Source organism: Cinclus cinclus, chromosome 7, assembly GCF_963662255.1.
Source record: "Cinclus cinclus chromosome 7, bCinCin1.1, whole genome shotgun sequence".
NCBI classification, from domain to species: Eukaryota; Metazoa; Chordata; class Aves; order Passeriformes; family Cinclidae; genus Cinclus; species Cinclus cinclus.
Genome location: NC_085052.1, coordinates 9,716,472 through 9,732,119, shown reverse-complemented (window position 1 = coordinate 9,732,119; position 15,648 = coordinate 9,716,472). Strand labels below are relative to the sequence as shown.

The following is a 15,648-nucleotide window of genomic DNA, read 5'->3' as shown; positions in this document are numbered from 1 at the left end:
CTCCGCCCGCCCCTCCCTCCGGCCCCGCCAGCGCCTCCGGGGCTCCGCGCGGCGCCGGCCGCCCCCGCCGGTGGCCGCAGCCCTCCGGCAGGGCGGGCTCAGTCGCAGGGGGTTGCCTGTCCCGCCGTCGCCAGCCCGGCGGGGGGGCGGCGGGGGGAGCGCGGTTGTCTCCAGGGCCGGTCCTCTACCCCCCTCCTTCCCTTCTCTCTGCCACCCTCCCACCCTCCCGCCGCCGCGGGCGGTGCGGCCATCCGCGCCTCTCCCGCCGCGGGGGCCGCCCCGTATGGTCCCCGCCGCTGCCATGAGCCAGGCCCCGGCTCCCCGCGGCGCTGACCCGCCGGAGAGCGATGCCCGCAGCGGGGCCCCCAGCCGAGGGATGCCGCCGCCCAGCCTGCCCCAGCTCCTTCACAAGTAAGAGCCGCCCCGCGTTCCGCCGCGCCGGGAGGGCGGGCGGGCAGGCGCGGGTCGTTCTCCCTCCCCGGTGGCGGTGCCCCCCTTCCCTCCCCCCGCGCCCAGACTGACAGCCGGGCGGGCGGAGGGTCGGCCCGGCACCGGCCCTGGCCGAGCGGTGCCCCGCGGGTCTCTGCCTCGCTTCGCCCTGCGGGTGGCGGCGGGCCCGACCCCGCTGTTAGGGGCACGGACTGCCCTAAAGACCGGCGGTGGCCTCGCTGCCCTCAGAAGTCTTCTGCCCGAAAAGCCGCTCGTGTCAGTTTCCCGAGGATTTCCCCCGGCACCGCGTCTTCCGCGCCCGGGAGCCGGGCCGGGGCAGTTTCCGTCGCTCGCCCCGCGGCGGTGTGTGCCGCCTGCCCGGCCGGGTCCCGCTGCTGCGGTCCCCCCGCCAGGCCTAGAGCGAGGGACTCGTGGGGTGCCAGAAGCGATCGCATCTCTGCTAAACTGTCGCGGGGAAAGTAACCTGTGCGGGCTGAAAGTTCTTGTTAATGAATTCAGTGATGCGAATGGCATTTTGCTGTTTCGTTTTCCACCCAGAAAGCGGGGAGAAAGCACTTCTGCTACACAGATGCAGTGGTGCCATTGATACTTACCAGGCTAAATGAGAAGCCTGAAGATAAACCGAATGCTCTGTAGTTAATAGGTGAAGCATGAGTAAGGCCTAAGCTGATGATTTGTGCTGGTTGCGTGCACTGTATGTGATTTTTCCCTAAGTCATAACGTATTAAAAGAGGTAAGGACTTTTAATCTGCTAACAAATACCCAGCTATGGAGCTGGGTATTGCCTTCTATTACTTTAAGATTTGCTGCTTGAGGTGACGAGCAGGACACTGGGTGCTGCGCAGTAGTGAAGGCTGAGAACCGCTTTCGATATCATGTCCCAGACTGCCAAGTGGACTGAGTCCGTGTGCGGCCCTCAAGCCAAGCGCGGGTATGACAAAGCACTGAGGAGCTGCCACGGCCTTGCCGCTGGGCTTGAGCTGCTTTCCTGCAACAACCCGTTCAGCAAAGGCGCTGGCTTAGGCATCTCCATTGTCACTTTCTTAACAAAACTCAACAATGTAACTAATGGAGGAAACGCTTTCAATTTGCTCACATTTGCAAAATACACACGTGCATAGAAATACTTATGTGCAATGTATGCTTTGATGTTACCGCAAATATAAAATATGAACGTTATTTTAAGTTGGAAATCACTTCAGCTTTTATAAATACGTAAATAACTGGACTTTCAAACTTTCTGCAGAATGTGGTCCAGAAATTCGATGCTTGATTTTCTTTTAATCTGTTTGCTATTAAATCATGGCTTGTAACTTAGTTGTGAAAATGTTCAAGGTTCTTGTTACCTACGTTTTTATTTCTGATTGGAGATTTGCACTGAAATGGAAACACTAATGGTTTCTTCCTAAGTCCACTGAGCTGTTGCTGGGGTACGCGTGAATTATTGTGCAACCACAGAGTAATTTACACTTACTCAAAATCAGTCTTAAATTTTAAACTACAGTCTCTAAAGATGACCCTTGTTTTCTCACAATCACCAAGACTTTATGTGGCTGTGTATTGCAAGTGAGATAGGTAGATCTGTTGAGACTACTTCACGATTGTATTTCTGACATGGTGTGTGTTACATGTGAGGGCATCTCATTCTTGCTAGTCATGCTTCCTAGCAAATTATAGGTAAGGAAACTTGAAATGGTTTCCTTTTGACCCTGCCTTTAATGGAAAGATTTGAGAGAGATGCCATGTTCTGAGTGTTCTTTGTCATGTTAATGTGACGCAGGGTGGCAAACATCGAACATCTCCATCTAAGGTCCTGCAACTTGATCATACAGTTTTGTAACTGTGTGGCGTAATTTGGTGTGCGCCTGTTTACCTGTCAATTAATAAATGCACTGAATTGGAAATGCAGGCTAATTGTACTTTGTTTTGCTGATTTTATGATCTAAACTAAATATTTAGTGAATGATTAGAAGGGAGATGTAAGAGCAAAACTGCTCTTCCAAATTTATTTCTAACATGCTAGAACAGGTATTGCATCTGGTAAAAATACAATGGAAAGGAAAACAGTGATTCCTCTACAAAATGAAGTCATGGTTGCATTGTAGGAAAGAAACACTGATCTTGTTTTCTGAGCATTTTGTTTTTCTTGACTTTTTTTCAACAGCTGCCATCTTTTTGCTTTGCAAGGTGCAGTAAACAAATGTGCAGTTGCAGAATGCTAATTCAGAGTCAAGTAGATCAGAATAATCTGTGGTGTTTAACAAAGCACCTCCCTGTTTCAAATCTTTCATTATAATATAGTATAAAATATACATTTTCATTATACCATTTAAACTTTGAATGCTCTCTGGATTCCTTCTTTCTCCCCCCTCAATAGTTTTGTTGGGAGGGTTTAGAGATGTTAGGTGAAGCACGTAATTTTAAAATATGGCTTCCAACATGGGCAGCTGATAAAGCTTCACTTTGAGTGCCAAGCTTTGAACAAGGATTAAAATTTAGTGAAACTGCAGATCTGAAATGTCGTAGCAGCTACATTGGCTGAACTCATGCAACCCAGGTAGCATGTACTATATTCTTTGAACGCCCTTCTGCTTTAATATTTATAATGTTATTTTAAAATGAAAGTATTGCTAAACCCCTAGTTTTAAATTCCCTGCTGATAGTATCCAATTTCAATAAGATATAAACTGAAATATGCTCTCTACATGTTGTACTTTCCCCCCTGAGTGACAACGTCAATTGTGTTGATAGTGAAGGTCCAATGATAAGATTTACAGAGTTAAAGCATTCTATCTATGCAGATTGTCGTGATGTTTGGTGGGAAAATACTTCTTATTTTCCAAAACTAAAAGCCTTATGGCAGTCAAAGCCCTCAAGCTGTAGAGCCAAAGAGAAATTGCTGAGAAAGGGAAACCTGAATTTATATGCTTCAGAGGATGACTTAGGAAAACATACCCTTCTGTATGAAATAAAGCAGAAGACTGAGAAGAACAGTGGTAATGGTGTTGGCCAGTGTTCATCACTGGTTTCTGTTGCAGTCGTGTGGAAGGAGTAGAAATGCAGGGTAGGGTCTGTAGTGTCAGCAAGTGAAACACAAATATCTCTGAAAAGACCAATGTGTGTTTGGAACTGTTGGCTTGGGGATTCTTTTCCCTCTCTCGGTAAGTCTGCTCTTATGAGAAAATTTATATGGTTTGAAAGTTTTGTTTATAATTTGGAGTTGCATTGCAAAATGTACTTTTTGGATGACAGGTCAGTGTGTGTGACAAATTTTAGTACTTGCTGTTTAGAACTGGCTGCAATGGCCAAGCAGCATGAGAGTGTGGAGACTCCTATTAATAATTCCAGGTGTGTGATTCATTGCAGTCTACAATGAATTGCAGAGCAACTACTTGGAAATAAAAGAGAAAGGACTGAGTGGTGGCTGTGGGTTAACTACAGACATGTTGCATGAAGAGTGCTTTCTGTGAGAGTTCTTGCTGAAAACATTTGTCATAAGTAAACTCTGTGATTGTAGGAGACCACATTGTATTGAAATCCAACTCTTTGTATGCTTTTGTTTCTAATGGTTTGTCACGGGTCATATCTGTCCACTGGAAATGGTGCAGTTTTTAACTCCCTGTGTTGATATAGGAATATGTTTGGTTTACAAATTGAATAAAAGGCACCTTAAAACAATGGGGTGAAAACCAAAGTTAATATTTTTTCTCCTAAGGGGTTGTGCCCTGGAGATTTTGAGCTCCTCTGGAAGGAAGATGGAATTTCCAACATCTGTGCCCAAGTTGTCATCAGTTTGTGCCAGTTCTGGGGGCAGAGAGGAGGAAGCAGGCTGGGGTGCTTTGAGTCCTCTATTTCCTATAGCAGCAAGGAGAAGACTTGTTGGGAAAAATTGCCTCCAGTTTATCTTTTTGTTAAAACTATAACCCATTATGTTAAACGTGTGGGGGGTTTTTTGTTTGTTGTTTGTTTTTTTTTTTTTTTTTTGCTTCATTATCCATTTGTTTTGTGTCGTGTGGTATTTTCTCTTTCCTTTCTTTTTTTTCCCCTCCCCAACTCAAAGTCTCTCCAGAGAGATAAAATATGAAATGTACTACCATTATATACATTAGTCATGGCAAATAGTTTGGCATATATGGCAAAGGCTAAGCTGGTGCTTAACAAGGAGAAACACTGGTTTTACTGTTTCTCTTCTTACTGTTACTGATACAGGCTTTCCATACTTATTTGCCTTTTAAAGTACATCTCCAAAATCTGAATTTCTTCTCTATCTGACAGGGCTCTGAAAACTCATGGAGTTTGTGTTGAAACAAATCTAACAGCCCTAACTGGAGATGAAAACAAAACAGAGGGGGCTGTAGTTGTCTTAGCTGAGCAGCTTTACCAAAACAAGGTACAGGAGCTGCAAAAGCAGCATGGTGTGGGACTTGCCAGGGAATGTGGGAAGTAAACCTACATTGTTAAGCTTCTCCTTGTGTTTCCCATTTATTGTCTCTGTATATTATGAAACACGCAGTGGGGGGAAATGCAGTTTTTCTGGAATTGTCTGGCTTCTTGCTGTGTAATTACTGTGGTTCTTCTTACAACTCACCTGAGATTAGAATCAGGATTTAAAATGCCAAATATATGTACCAAATGTGTGTGTGCATGGAGGGGACAGGGACAAATAGAGGGTACTTCACTTTTAAGTTTAGTTGTTTTCCAAAATTAGCATCAGTGATTATAATTATCTTCAAATCACATAATTAAAATTTCTTTTTAATTTATCCTATTTTTCTCTTTTTAATAGAAAACAATGACCCCTTCTTTATATCAGCTGTGACCCAAAGGTTAAAGATGACTTAATCATATGGATGCTCTCTGTTTTAAACAAAAATGACTGAAAGCGTGGAGTTTGGGACTTGGGTTTGTTCTGTTTGGTCGATTTTTTTCTTTAATTTCTGATTTAAAACCCAGCAGCTTACTGTCAGAATGGCAAAATAAAAAGGCTGAAGTGAAAGCACAGAGGTATAAAAGGAGTCAGAGCAAAAGAATGTGGAAGGAATGTGTTGCATGCAAACATTTCCAAGTAATCTGACTTTTATTATGAGTTATCAATCAATTCTTAGTTGCCCAGAAATGTCAAATTTTAGTGGGGAGGGACATAACAGCAGTGATGCCAACTTCAGAGAAAACTTAAATAATGTGCAATTTATAAAAAGCAATATATGAAGTGACTTCTGGAGTCATGGCAATTGAGTCCTCTTTAGTAAAACTCAGTTGACTGGATGTTACTTTTTATTGGAAATTTAATATACTCTTCCCATCAATGGGAAGACTGGAAAATATGTTCCTATACTTTTCCTTTTAATTCACCACTTGTCCTTTTGGAGCTGTGTGCACCTAACAGTAAGAGTTGTGTGTGACCTGCTGAGATATTGCTGTGTTGTGGTGCTAAAATCTTCTCAATCTCATTTGGAGGAAAGGAAAATGGAGATAGGAAAAACCCCAGTAACCAGTTCTAATCCTTTCTGGGGGCTATCAAAATGGGAGGAGCTAGATCGTCAAAGGTATATTTTTACTTCCTAGGGGCTGTAGAAATGTATTTAGGAGGGAAAAATGGGTTATTTGCATGAAATAGTAATTTCAATTACTTTATAATACTCCTTCAAATAGAATCTGCTTTCTCAGAAGACTAAGTTGTCTTGATTTTCTTTTATTTAAATGAATTAATTTCATATGATTTGCAGCTGGACACTTTATCAACTGGCTTTATTCCCCTGAATATTCTCCTGCCTTTTTTCCTCCTCTTCATCCTTTGTAGCATTTTATAGTTGATTTAAGGATGTAATCGCTCTGTTAGCCTCTGCCCCTCTCTATGTCCAGCTGCTTTCCCTTTGTCACGCTAATGACCCATCACAGTGGAGCTGTCACTTGACACAGAGGGGGAAGCCAGAAAACGTCTCCCTTTGGGCTTTAGAAACGTTTAATATCTGTCCTTTTCTGACAGCTGAAGCCTAGCCCGTTTTACAAATGCCTCTTGCCTATTTAGGAGAAATGCTGAGTAAAAGCATTGGGTATTCTGTTGCAGGAAGGAGGCACAGACTTGTTTTTTTAAAGGATCGGTAGGTATGAGTACACAAACAGTTACTTTGTATCAGGCTAATTGCATTTCTGGATTGCAACTTGTGAAACGGGAGTTTGCTGATATTGAATATGCAACTTGTGGTACAATTATCTTGTGCATCTAAGGAACTACAAGGAGGATGCCTTTGTTGTTGGTTTTCTCCTTGTCTGTGTTGGGAGATGAGCTGAACAGGCAACGAACAGGACCAGGCTGTTGTTCTTTTGGCTGTTACATGAATGATGCAGTTCAGATTGGTTCTTCATCATCTCTGTTGTTTAGAGATGTGCAGCTGTGTCACCAGCCTTTGCAGAGTGCTCCAAAGATGCCATGAGCCCTGCCTGACTTTGGAGGTGACAGGGACCTATGTCCCTATGCTAGTTGTGAGGGGTAGGCTAACTCCTCCATGGTTTTAACTCTAAAGCCTATGCTATGTGAAATCTTAATGATGACCACTCCTTGGAGAGAGATTCCACTTCTGGATTACTTCTTCCAAAAAAAAAGACAGGGATGGGATAAGGAAGTCTTTAACTCACATTCCCTTGAGTAATGTCTTCTGTTGTCCAGAATGAACAGAGAAAATGGCATTATGGGCAAGTTATGAGAGCTTCTTGACAGTTTTCTGATCACTTGGTCCCTTCTCTGACTTACCAGCTTTTGAGATAACAAAAGCATCTGGTGTTATCTAGTCTTAACTTACCTCAACTTGCCATAAAACTTGTGATATTCTGTAGATTAGGATGCAGAATTTTAGAATTCAAGCAATGCAAATGTCTTGAATTTGGTAGTTTCAAAATCTACAGTTTTATGTGTCATGGCTTTGCTTTTTTCCTGGATGTAGGGAGATGTGTGAGTTGATAGTGTCTGTGAGTTAGGGCCATTTCTTTGAAAATGTGCAGGAGCTGTAGTGCATTTTTACTTACATTTTAATATTTGTCTTAGGAAACAAGCTTTAAGTACCTCTGACAAGTGGCTTGATGGCTGATATTGCCTTTACTGAGATAACAAATACAGTCTGTTTCTGCAGGAGCAAATCTTACTTCTGCCACTACTGATTAACATGTTTTCCCCCTAAGGGAAGACCTGCTAAGTAATTATGTTAAGTTGATGACACACACAGTTCCTTACACTGACCAACCTTTACTGTTCTGTTTTTGGCCTCAATAAAGTATTTTTAAAACAATATTTTAATAATGTCTTTCTCACCCTTCTTTCTATTCTTCTTGGAAATAGACTGAGAGTAGATTAATTTCTGGTACAGAGAACATTTCTCCAGTCCCTGCAGAGCTGGGCACAGCTATGGGTATTTACGTGGTTTGCAGTTTGGATTCTATTCCAGTGATTGTCAAATGTTTCCTCTGCTCCTCCACATAAAATTCTGTCAGAGGTTATGCACAATTCAGACTAAGGATGGCATTTGGAGAAAAGACAACTGTCATCTCCTGAAACCATAGAGAGAAATAGTGAACTAGGATGAGATTTTCTTTTTCAGCCCTAGGTTCTTATCTTCCAATGTCTTCCATTCACACATCTTAACGTTCACACCCTTGCTGTCCATGTACTCTGCACCATCCATTTGTGTTCCTCTCATGGCACATTCTTTTAAGGTCACCCACAATTTTCCCCTGTCTTGCCAGCTCACAACCAAACATTGGCCTGTTTTCTTTATTTACTGCTTCATTCAAGGTCACTGTTGTGATGCAACACTTTCTCATGGTGCAGACAGGGCTGACCCTTCTGTTGGCATCTTCTGTTGACTCCGAGATGAACCAAGAGGTCTGCCTCAGGTTACCCTGCCATGCATTACACTTAACAAAGTGTCATTGCTGCATGTAGAGGTGAACATGTTTGTAAGAATTATGGAAGAATAATGACTGGGATGATGATATAGGTACCTCTGTGGGTGGCATGAGCAACCAGGTTCATTGGTAGAGTGTTGTAATAAAATAATTGAAGTTCTGTGGTACTTGAATCCAAGTCAACTCATTTTCTGCGCTTGAACATGCCTCCTCTTTCCCAGTTTCTGGTGAATGAAAAAATGCTAGTTAAATATTCCAAATTTGACAATGAAATTTAAATTAATCACATGTCATGTATCTTTGGAGGATCAGACTTATAAAAGACATTATTATACAACCTAGGTTTTGTGCATTGCAAAGTACTAAAATATTGATTTTCCTTCCAAATAAAAAAAAGGAGTTAAATTGAAATTTTCAAGGGCTAGAAGTCCCTTGGTCACTTTGTGCAGATGGTAAAAGTATATCTGTGCAGAGTAAAGCATTATGTCTTTATTTTATAAATATATAATATAAGTTATAGCATAACATAAATAATGTTAGGTGACCGAGAGTTTGCTTGTCAGTGGTAAATAAGACTTGAATGCCTCTTTGGGTATAGTGTATATCCTATGATCTTGTAAAGCCTTATTCATACACATGTGGACTATTTATTTGTATAAGGCTTTAAAGGATCAGATCCTATCATTAAATTCACAAGGCTTCATGACTCTTCACTGTTTGTTTTTTGGGGTAATTGCTGACAAGAGACCTAATGTAGTGGAAGCCAAAGTAAATAATAGAAAGTTACCTTATGTTGCAGCATTAAAATTTCTCTTTTAAAAGGGTATGGATCTATGCAGGGAGGAATACGGATCCATGCTACTTTGTGGTGCTTAGTAGCATATTAGACATCTGACATGTTTTCAAACCAGTACTCTGGGGTGTTGAAGCTTCCCCAGCTGCAGGGATTTGTAGAGTTGGAGGTGGAGAGGGGTATGCAAAGAGCCCATCAGCTCCTCTGCACAGCGCTGCCCTTACAGGGGGCCGTCACTATTGTCTTCTCATTCGTGCTGAGCATTTGGGAGAAAAAAGGCATGGTCTTACATCTCTCATCTAAGCTGGCTACTTCCTTTGCTTTCTGTGTAAGTTCTCAGGTTTTTTGTTAGCTATTTTTGCTGCCCTTTTTAAATGGAAATAGCAGATACAATTTCAGAGAAGCTTTTATAAATTTTATATCCCCATTCATATGGCGAGACCATGTAATATCAGCAAATAATATTATTTTCTGGATCACTGGCAAAATTTATGGATGGAATCTGCTCTTAAACTGCAAAACAGCAGTTTGTAGTCTTTTCTGCACAACATACTGTCTCTTACTGTGTATTTTGGCAGCACTTGTAATCTCCTGCTCTGTAAAAATGTAAGACCATTTTATACAAAGATACAGACACTCAGAAGGGAGCCTCTGCACACTTGTATTATTGGTCAGTTTAATATGATGGATTTTTTTGATATACTTCTCTGAAGCATTAAAACCTACTGTTTTGCTTTGACATTTCTGTGATTTCAAACTGTATTATGTAGAAGTTGGTAGCAGTGTTCAAAGCCAAGGACTTGATTGGCAAGTTTTAGCTGTGAGTAAATTTTCACAGCTGATCCATAAATCCCCAGCAGACCATTAGGAGCTTCAGAGCGGCTCTGGCAAACTCCCATACAATAATTGTAGTTTTAAGTTTGTTATATTTAGTTTTCTCACCTCTTAGCTGGATGGCAGGGGGACCTCACTAGAGGTAAACCAGCTCTGTATCTACTTTTTTTCTCCAATCTAGCAGTTTGCACAAATAGCACAGTGTGGGAGGAGGGCTTGCTGGTTGGCTCCTGGTGGACAAAGTGGAGACTGACCAAGAGTGTGACTTGTGACAAATGGACCCCAGATCTAGGTTTAGACATTTCAGTAATTCGAGGAGACTTGGAGTACATAATGTTTAGCCCTCCACTTCTAGTCCCTGTCCTTAAGAAATAACGAAACCATCAAGGGAGCAGGAAAAAATGCATCTTCAAGCTTGAACATGACAGAGTTGTATATAACTGTGTGAGACAGAGGGGCAGTTCTTAATTTAAGCTCCCTGAGGTAATTGTATTTATTTATCTGTAGTGAAGCTGGCAGAGTGACCAGCTTTTAGGATTCAGCACTACTCTAAGAACAGAACTGTATGGGTGGCAGCAGCGGGGGCAGCAGGCGTTTGTGGTGGGAGTATTGCTGGATCACCTGGAAGCCTGGCTTGGATCCCTGCACTCCCTCACATGCAAGAAAGCCAGTGCTGTAGGGACAGCATTACTTCTTCAGTAAGACCTGGAGAATGCTTCTTATATAGTACTGCCAGACAGCCTAATAAAGCCAGAGGGGTTCCTATCATTCCCCTGCATTTAGATCCTGTTGGGCAGGCTCTGAGGCAAACTCAGACTTGACAGCTTATTTGAGCAAGCAATGAATATTTTGTATGTTTCCTTCTGAAATCAGAACTGCTTTGCCAAAGATGTACTTGCCCCTTGAATGGAGTCTGGTGTATCATCTTGTGAAGGGGCAAGAGGGCTGTGTAGAAGGAAGGTGTGTCTGCATGGTAAACTCTTTCAAAGGGTATTTTTCATTTTTCAGAAGATAGAAAAATAAATTGAATGTCTCTGTCTTCTGCCACAGAAAACCAACCACTCGTACCTAGAACCCATGAACAATTTGTTTACACTGGAAGAGAAGCATTATCTGAACGATTTAGGAAGGGAAATGAAGAAGAATTGGTCCTTGGATTTTCAATATTTTTTTTAAATTTAGAGCAAGAAAAGCAGAAATTTCATTTATATTAAAAATTAAAATAAAAATGCCTTCATTTTACAGTTTTAAATTGGGAGGATCAGAAGCTTTGTTGACTAGGGTCTTGTTAGGATAAGGATGGAATAACTAACTGTAAATAGTGATGCAGTGAGTGATAATCTCTTTCTACAAACTTTGTGTTGAACATAAGCAGGAGAAAGTAAAAATATCAGCCAACAACCTTCTTGCAAAGGAGCACCTCTAAAATAAAGGGGTCTTCAGCAAAACAAAAGGACTTGGTCATCTCTCTAGTCTTTAGTTTCAAGTGCTTTAACTTCATTTGATGCCAGAAGTCAAGTGGAAGTTGTCATTCCAATGGTGGGGATAGAGTGCTCTTGATGCCTGGGCCTGTTTTGGTATCTGACACTTAAAACTAGAAATGCTAGGAGTGATAAGAGTAAATGAGTGCATTTCATGTGTACAAATGAAACACAGAGCCTGCTTTTGCTCAGAGAAAAGACAGTGACCTTCATCTGAATAGCATAATGGAAAAAAAGTTTTCAGAACTGTATGGAACTTCTAACATAAATTAGGATTGGGTTAGGTAGGATTGTGGGGAAAAAACACATTGTGGTAATTAAAAATGCAAACCCATTCTAAGATTAAAACCAAAATGTATCAGTTATATGGGTGTAAACAAAGTACATGCATCTTCCTAGGCTGACCTGCCTAAATGTTCTGCTCTGTTCTGCTTTATTTCCTCAAGAGCTGAATGGATGGGAAGCAGGTCTCTGAAAGGGTCCTTCTGTGCTTTTGGACACACTAAAGGTCATCGTGGCAGGACGTGCTCACCTAGGAAGTGCTGACCAGCAGGATGTTAATGCAAACTTCGACTGACTTGCATTTCACTTCCCTGGCAAATAAAGTTTGCAAATGCTTATTCACAGACGGAGCTGGAGTGAATCAATGACCAGTATTAATGCATGTGGAACTTTACAAGTGAAGCCTCAGATGAATCTATAAATAAATGCCAAATGTAAGAGGGGGAACATTTCTGAAGTCTTACTGCTGATTGTTTCTGTAAAATACAAGCAAGGGAATGTAGCTGTGGAAGAGAGCAGGAGACTTCAGCAGGCTTGTTTTCACTGGAGGATTAACTCGGTCTCCTGCCTAGGTTTTAACCATTGTCATCTATCAAGAAAACCACTCTTAGTTAAAAATGTGCTTTTGTGATGCCTGAGGATTTAGGGAAGAATCTGACCTTCACTTGCATAGTTGTCACTTTGGGAAGAGTATGACTGAAGAATAATCTACAAGCTGGTTAGCCTTCATTTCCATCATTCCCTGAAGGACAGAAAACTTTTCAATGTGATGCTATTGAACAGGAAGAATTTCAGTCCCATCCCACTGTCAAAATTTGCCAGCCTGAAATACTGTTGGATTGGCAGGATCCTGTTTTGGGGAAGCTTTTGCTTGGATTGGGTTAATCAGAGAGGTGTCAGGAAGGTGCAGCATATGAGGGAGCCGTACCCAGAGGAAGAATCTTCCTTTATGTGGGAAAAGTCTGTGTATTTCTCACAGCTTTTTTTGGGAGAGCCTAGGCATTATGCCAGCGTGAAGTCAAACAACATTTCTTCATTCCTGCACCCACCTACCTTTCTGGTTGGTGTTGACATTTTTTTCCCAACTCTTAATTAAAATGAGAATGAAGTTAAGGTGCAAACACAATCATTTGCTTTTCCCTCCTCATGATAGAAAACTGCAGCTTTAGTAGTTGCATTAAGTGACTGATGGGAAAACAAAGTGTCTATTCCTGTGTGGATGTTATTTACCTGTGGAGTGGTCGGAGCAGTGCGGACATTCTCTAACTTCTGTGTATGTCTTTGAAAATGAAATGATTTGAAGAAGCAAACTAGAACGTTTTCCTGACTGAAAGGGTGCCTAGGCTTATGTAGGGCCACAACAGGATATTAATAGAACATACTGCATTTCCTTCACATAAAAATACGAAGGGCACTTTGCTGAGAAAAAATCCTGCTGTCCCTTTCTGTCTTTGGGACCAGCTCATCACCCAGCTAAAATTAAAACATGAAGTCAGGCAGTTCTTGCTCTCTATTTTTAAACTGCTTCAGCATATGAATGTGAGTGTGAAATCTTTCTTTAGGCCTCTCTTAACTTAATTACCTACTTATTCAAAATATTCTCTTCTCAAATTGCTGAGCTATAATTATATTAATCTCTACTGTAGACATATTTTAGCTACTTGATGTTTGTTTAATTAGTTTTATGCTTAATCTGTAGTTCTGTTATTATTTACAGTGATGGAAAACTCATGGTGAATGTTTAAAATCCATTTTGATGTGTTAAAAATTAGCAAGTAGATAAGGTTCTTGTATATCTGTTCCATGTGTTCTGCTGGAAAATATAATGAGAAAGTGCATTTAAAATGTAGGTATTCAAATTAATGTCTTTTTATTCTTTAATTTCTTCACATCTTTTGCTTTGTGCAAAGTTATTCCTATTTTATTTTGGTTTCTTGTCTTTTCTTTTGCTTGTGTGAAAACGGCAATGTGGTCCCACAACAGGAGATGCAGTGGAACTGCTTATATACCATAGATTTGTGCCGTTTCCCTGCTGATTTAGATGTACTGAATTATTCATCCTGCATTTCAGTGAGTTTGAAAAAATCCGTGCAGCTTCCTTTCAAACCGAGCTGCCTTTTCTTGCCTAGAGCGCTGCTGTTTTGCGGTGGCGCAGTGTCAGCCTGCAGAGGGTGTGCTTCCTCCTGCAAACCCTCCTCTCCAGCATCCGCGCCCGGAACACCCCGCCCATGAACCCAGCGCTGCACCCACAGGTACCAAAGGAAAAGGCCGTCTCTGCTCCCTGTGGCATTTGTGCCTTGACTTCTTTGACTTTCAGCTCTTTGAAGCACAGGCTGTGGGACTCATTCCCAACTGATCCCTGCACCTGGAAAGGACACTCCCGAGAGAGCACAGTGCTTTGCATACTCGTGTGACTAGCTCTTGACCCTAACCATAGCGCAAAATGGGAAAAACCTCCTCAGTGTTTTCCTGGTTCCTTTGCTTTTGTTAGTGGGGAGTAGCTGTGACAACGGAGATTTCGGGAAGTTTTCCCTGCAGTTTCTCATGTCTGGCTAAGCAGTGATCAGGCTCCACTGTGCAGAGTCCTTCGTGAGCTGTCAGGTAGATGAAGCTGGGTGAGATGATCGGTTTTGAAAGGCACTGCCTTCATCCACATACTCCTGCAGCGTGCGTATGGGAGTCTATTTGCACTCCTACCCTTGACAGCTAAATGAGTAAATGACTTGGTACAAATTGTCCTTGGGGTGGCTGGTACCTGGGCATGGCACTAAGTGTGATTACATCTGCCCAGGCAAATCCTGCTTGCTGTTCTCACTGCTGGACTTTCGCATATCTTCTGCTTACCAGAAATGCCAGAGATTTCATAGATTTGGGTATTGGATGACAGCGCATTTGTATCACTGGTGAGAAACGTGTTGCTATTCACAGTGGTTAGTGTCAGTATGGTTAGATAGCCAGACAGTGATGTTAAGTAACACAAACCTGGAGTCAGTCTTTTGGACGTGTCTTCCCATGCCAATCTTGGTGCTTGGAACAGTTTGCCCATTGATTTGTTCCAAGCTTCCACCCCCTCCCTGCCCTCTCCCGAAAACACTTGGCAAACCATCTCTTCTGTAAATCCTCCTGCCTTGGCTGGCCTCTGTCTCCCTGTTCATGCTCTCCTGTACTGCTGCCCATTTTTTTACTTCAGATTGAAAATCTGTCAGCACAAAGATTTATGTGAGGATATTGCATCCTGTACAAAAATACACAGGCCACTTATTCCTTGAGAAATGTAAAATTTGATTTTCAGACTTAAATACAAATGTGATGTTCACCTGGACAATTTTTAAAAATAATGCTAATTACATTAATAGATTGTCTTTTCCCCAATTGAGACTGTAGTCCAATGTTAAAAATGCCGAACTAACAGCACCTGCAGAACTTCTGCTTCTGTCATCTTTGTCTGCATCTTCTGTTGCTGTTTAGCTTTCTAAACTGATTAGTTTTTAAAGTTTATTTTTGTAAATGAATTAGTGAAACGCACGCTTGACAAAAACATCTTGGCAAAATCGGTGGGTTTTAATGGTGTCCACATACTTCTGTGCTTGAAATGAAGCCTGAAAAAATTGGTCCTCTGGAATGTTACGTTATGTTTTGGCCACTGAAATGAAGCACCTGACAGCATTAAGCAATCAGAAGGATTTCCAGTCATGGGCAAGCAGCCATTGTGTATATGTTGATCCACAGTAGGCGACCTGGACAGCTTTTGATTTACTAGTGCTCATCTGTTCAATATGAGCTGGTGATCAGGACAGCAATTACCTTCAACATTGATTGAAGTGTTCTGAAAGGGCAAGATTTTTGTTGCTTGCAGGTCTAGAAAAATTGCTGATTGTTCTTCTAGATAATCTTAAAAGTGAACTTCTC

The 15,648-nt window shown here is 41.8% G+C and overlaps 1 protein-coding gene across 1 annotated transcript in view; it reads left to right on the top strand.

Annotated features, from left to right (window-relative positions):
- The first annotated feature begins 283 nt into the window (after positions 1-283).
- The window catches only part of RBM20 (RNA binding motif protein 20), a 97,912-nt gene continuing 82,547 nt past the window's right edge, over positions 284-15,648 (top strand). Inside the window, exon 1 of the mRNA XM_062496315.1 lies at positions 284-411. Coding sequence (XP_062352299.1) covers positions 284-411 — 128 coding nt within the window. The remainder of the gene's footprint in view (positions 412-15,648) is intronic.